We start from the raw sequence: 5193 nt of genomic DNA, 5'->3' as shown, positions 1-5193 counted from the left end.
GAAACGAGGCCAAACCAAATAATTTGTCTGTTAGTTGTTTACCTTGAGACGACCCTCTGATCCCGGGCGCTTCTCCACAAGAGCAGTGACATGTGAATCTCAAGCTTCGAAACTATCGCGCGTTTCTTTGTATATTTTATAGCAAAGTCACCTGTTTGAATCCAACCCCGGGCTTTAGCGTTATAAATCCGTAGACTTACCACTGTACGATGGGTGGACTCCAAACTATATATGTGTGTATATATATATTGGTTAGTCTTAACTACAATGAAACCGTAAAAACTGAAATCAACGAACACATTTTAACGGAACTATATAAAGAAATTTATCGAGAACTATATTATATGTGCTATAAAAACTATTAAAGATTGTACCTTTGAACTATGACTGAAATTGGAACATATGTATAAAGTCTATGTTGGTGTCTCCGCGGCAAGTTTTAAGGAGTTAAAACGTTAATCGTCGGGCACAACGCACCCCACTGGTTAGTCGTCTAAAACTCTATAGAGATTCTCCCGGTTACGGAAAGACGAAGCGTTTTGCGTAATCATGCGTTTTTGACCAGCAATATATATTTACGTGTATATTTAATTTAAAGTTAACAAATAAAGATTTATTAAATTTAACTATCATTTATTGACAGGCGATTACAGTCGAAACCATGTAAAGAATTTGGATTGGCTGTCGTATTTGCATCATACAAAATTTTCTAATTATCTTTAAGATTAATCAACTCGGCTCGACGTCCTTCTATTTAAATATAGTTACAGGTTCACACAAATATTTTCAAAGTCTTCGTTTCCTGGATCTCTCAAGTTTTATTTTTTCTCAATAACAAATAATTTGACACACCGATGTTTTCCTGAGATAGGTGTTGACGTACGGAATATTTTCCACCACCCTCTTGTTTTAGATAATTTTTAAAATGTGTAGAACGAAAATTGTGTTTACACTAATATTTTAGTTAATATAACATTGTTTAAAATGAAAATTGTATTTACACTAATATATTGGTTATTATAACGTTGTTTAAAATGAAATTTTTGTTGACACTAATATAATGGTTATTATAACGTTGTTTAAAATGAAAATTGTGTTTACACTAATATTTTAGATAACATAACATTGTTTAAAATGAAATTTTTGTTGACACTAATATATTGGTTATTATAACGTTGTTTAAAATGAAAATTGTGTTTACACTAATATATTGGTTATTATAACGTTGTTTAAAATGAAAATTGTGTTTACACTAATATTTTAGATAACATAACATTGTTTAAAATGAAAATTGTGTTTACACTAATATATTGGTTATTATAACGTTGTTTAAAATGAAAATTGTGTTTACACTAATATTTTAGATAACATAACATTGTTTAAAATGAAAATTGTGTTTACACTAATATATTGGTTATTATAACGTTGTTTAAAATGAAAATTGTGTTTACACTAATATTTTTGTTAATATATTTTTGTTTACACTAATATTTTTGTTAATATAACGCCAAAATTGAATTTTTGTTTACACTAATATTTTGGTTAATGCAAGTTGTTTAAAATGAACTTTTTTTTTACACTAAAATTTTAGTTAATATAACGTTGTTTAAAATGAAAACTGTGTTTACACTAATATTTTAGATAATATAACGTTGTTTAAAATAAATTTTTTCTTTACACCAATATTTTAGTTAATATAAGTTTAAAATGAAAATTTCGTTTACCACTAGTGTTAATAATGTTGTTCATTCTCTTTACACTAATGCTTTAGTTAATATTACAATATTGTTTAATATTTTGTGTACATTGTTTAAATTGAACATTTTACATAACATTAAAACACGGTTACAACAGATGGATGGACTTGATATTCCCTCACCGAAATTTTCTTGTCAAATAAAAGAAATTATTACACAGAACGGTGATGACGTAATTCTGTTTTCCTTTACATAAAACAAAATAATCCGAAAACAAAGATTGACCTCCCCATAAAAACCAGTAGTAGCATCCACCAAACAGATAATGGATCCTTAAAAACTTCAGTTTAACACATTTGGATTAACGAATAAGAAAAATGTTGTTTTTTTTAATTTCGTGAGGGCTAACTGCGCAAGCCGTCCCTAAATTAGAGGAAAGGCAGCTAGTCAACACCACCCACCGCCACCTCTTCACCAACGAATACCAGGCTATGAAAAGTGCCATAACCGTATACATTATGCACGATAGTTGGATGTGCACCTTTCCTCGACTTTTGGAGAACCCCGCTTAAGTCACAATTCCTGTTCAGCTGCCATAACGTTAGGTGATCTGATGAGTTTACCTAGGTGCTGGTGTTTACTAAACTTTTCCACCAGTTGGTTTACAAGTGTCTGTTTATTTCTAAAGTAGGTTCAAATGTTATAGCTGTGTAAAGTACAAAAGATCGTGCAGATGGGGATTTATTATAAGCGTAAGTAAACATCTTTTATATCCTATATTCCATACAATGGTTGTAGACATCTTTTATATCCTGTATTCCATACAATGGTTGTAGACATCTTTTATATCCTATATTCCATACAATGGTTGTAAACACCTTTTATATCCTATCTTCCATACAATGGTTGTAAACTTCTTTTATATCCTATATTCCATACAATGGTTGTAAACATCTTTTATATCCTATATTCCATAAAGTGGTCGTAAACATCTTTTATATCCTATATTCCATACATGGTCGTAAACATCTTTTATATCCTATATTCCATACAGTGGTCGTAAACATCTTTTATATCCTATATTCCATACAGTGGTCGTAAACATCTTTTATATCCTATATTCCATACAATGGTTGTAAACACCTTTTTATACAACAGCTGAAGCTCTTCTGCACTAAAGGTATTTAAAGACTTGTGATTAATTTATTTTCACGCTAGAAATAACCAACCTTACAACACCAACTTTGGTGTTATACGGTGTTTTATTACTAGTATTGAAATGTCTTTTATACACCAATAACACTCCAGAAATTAAATAATGATTAATTTCTTGTTTCTTTTACAGTTTTTTGGATAGAAGCAAGCAACAAGCTGGACTCTTCTGATTTATATGGTACAAACATATAAAACTTAAGATTTTAGGTAAACTTTTTTTATTAGTCTTAAATACACTTTTTTTTTTCTGAGGGTGAACCAGTACATTTCTACTCGATGTGACATAGCTTGCACAAAACCGACTCCAGAGAAGGAGTTCCAGTTGTGGGTTCCCCTTCGATATCTATGATAAATGTGTTCAAAGCTCACTGGATGTAGTGGTCAAATCTATACAGCTACAGCAACCTCATTGAGAATTTCCTGTAATCTCGAGAGTTGCGAGTCCAAAATGGTGGGATCGCTCCCTGGTTGGCTACGGTGGATGAGTTGAAGAACGTTCACATACTCAATCTCCTGAAACTGAGGGCCTCTCTCCATTATTGTGTTCAATACTTCCTACAAAAACAAAATTACAGGTACCATAGTGAACATAACAAGTTTCATCACCACAAGTTTGCAAGGACCAAACACAAGTTCTAAAATCACAATTTTCATTACTGTTGCAGACAAATTAGGACAAACGTAATAAAAAAACATCAACCTACAAAACAGCTTTTATCATGATGTTTAAGCCTTATAATTCAGTCTTATCTAATACTTTTTACAAGCCTTTTACAAAAATTGTCTATTCATTAAGAGATACCAGCAAAACAAAAATTCTGTCAATTTGATAAGGTTTAGGTTCTGTCTTCCTAATAAAGTTTACATGCCGAACAAAAAATCAGAGTTTACAAGCTAAACAAACGATTCCTGTCTACCCGATAAAGTTTACAAGCTGAAAAAACAATTGTTTAAGAAGGTTTAAAAGTAAACAAATCAATTTCTCTTAAGAATTGTGTACAAACAAACTTCAAATCTTTCTGCTTGAAAACGTATTCAATTTTAACGTGTTTGATAAAATGTGTTAGAATATTAAATATCTATTAAACCTTATTCGATGTCGGTTTCCACTTTCTAAACCAAACGTTTTAATAACACTGGGATGCAAAAAAAGAGAACAATATGTATATGTAAAATTATTTTAAACATAAACTTATCACTCTTAACAAAACAGAAATGATTTACAAGTAAAATAGGTTATATTCACTGGTTACTAAACCGTAAAAAAAAAAAAATTAATCCCGTTATAAAACTAAAAACCCAATCTATCATTCAATTCACCACTTATCAATGAACTATATTGGTTTCAGAGAACCCCCCCCCCCTCATCGGTAACCGTGGACAAGGGCAAACCTGTTCTGTTTCTAGTTGTAAAACAAAATGACAACACGATGTTGAAACTAATAAACAAAAGATGTGATAACTAAATTTATGTATATTATTTTCTGATTGGGCTAAGAGTTAGGGGAGGAATTCTCACCTCCGGTGTATGATAAAACAGCTCAAAGTACTGCCTAGCATGATCCAGGGCGACTTCGCGACTCATTGTGATCGTCGTCAGGTTCTGCTGAATGGCGAAAATATTTCGACACCTATGACAACAAGTACATAACACGTTATCTAAACATTAACCTCTGTGCCATAATATACACACACCCACATCTATAACCACACAATAATTATTTAACATATCCTCAGATAAATAGAAACATCATAAATATACACCAATGTTTGTTGGAAAACAATCGTATGTTTTTTGTGACTACGAAATTAAAAAATTTATAAAATTAAGCTATAATGTACCAGTGGAATTAAGAAAGAACAAATACGTGTCTACTAAAACACTCGTTGATATAGAGGGCATTTTTATAACAAGAACTCTCACTGCATACTGTCTGCATAACTTTTAATTTTGAGAAATATCTCGTATGTTACTTTGTAAAACATTAAATGTAACACAGAGTTATGTAAAGAGATAATATATTAGAAACTGTTACCTTAGCAATCCTACTTATAAAGAAGACTACACCACCCGTCACCCACTATTCAGAGGTTATGAAGAATTCAAGCTAATTTCAATATTGCACCGAAATTAAGGTTTATTTTGAGATAATTTAATTAAATATTTCAATCCATTCGTGTTATTCATAATTCAAGAAAATATATTTGATTGGTGATCGGGAGTAATAGGAAAGACCATTTCATTTTTCAAAAAAGCGAAGTCAGAGTTTTCATGTGTTGT

The 5193-nt window shown here is 31.0% G+C and overlaps 1 protein-coding gene across 1 annotated transcript in view; it reads right to left on the bottom strand.

Annotated features, from left to right (window-relative positions):
* Window positions 1-3113: 3113 nt before the first annotated feature.
* Window positions 3114-5193, bottom strand: part of LOC106473299 (exocyst complex component 4-like) — a 41465-nt gene continuing 39385 nt past the window's right edge. Inside the window, exons 26-27 of the mRNA XM_022401762.1 lie at window positions 4432-4543; window positions 3114-3467 (exon numbers count right to left, since the gene is read on the bottom strand). Of these exons, the coding sequence (XP_022257470.1) occupies window positions 3300-3467; window positions 4432-4543 (280 nt within the window). The 3' untranslated portion in view covers window positions 3114-3299. The remainder of the gene's footprint in view (window positions 3468-4431; window positions 4544-5193) is intronic.

This window comes from Limulus polyphemus, unplaced genomic scaffold (assembly GCF_000517525.1).
Source record: "Limulus polyphemus unplaced genomic scaffold, Limulus_polyphemus-2.1.2 Scaffold6055, whole genome shotgun sequence".
Lineage (NCBI taxonomy): Eukaryota > Metazoa > Arthropoda > Merostomata > Xiphosura > Limulidae > Limulus > Limulus polyphemus.
Note: the sequence above shows the minus strand (reverse complement) of the source record. Positions and strands in the feature narration are given on the sequence as shown.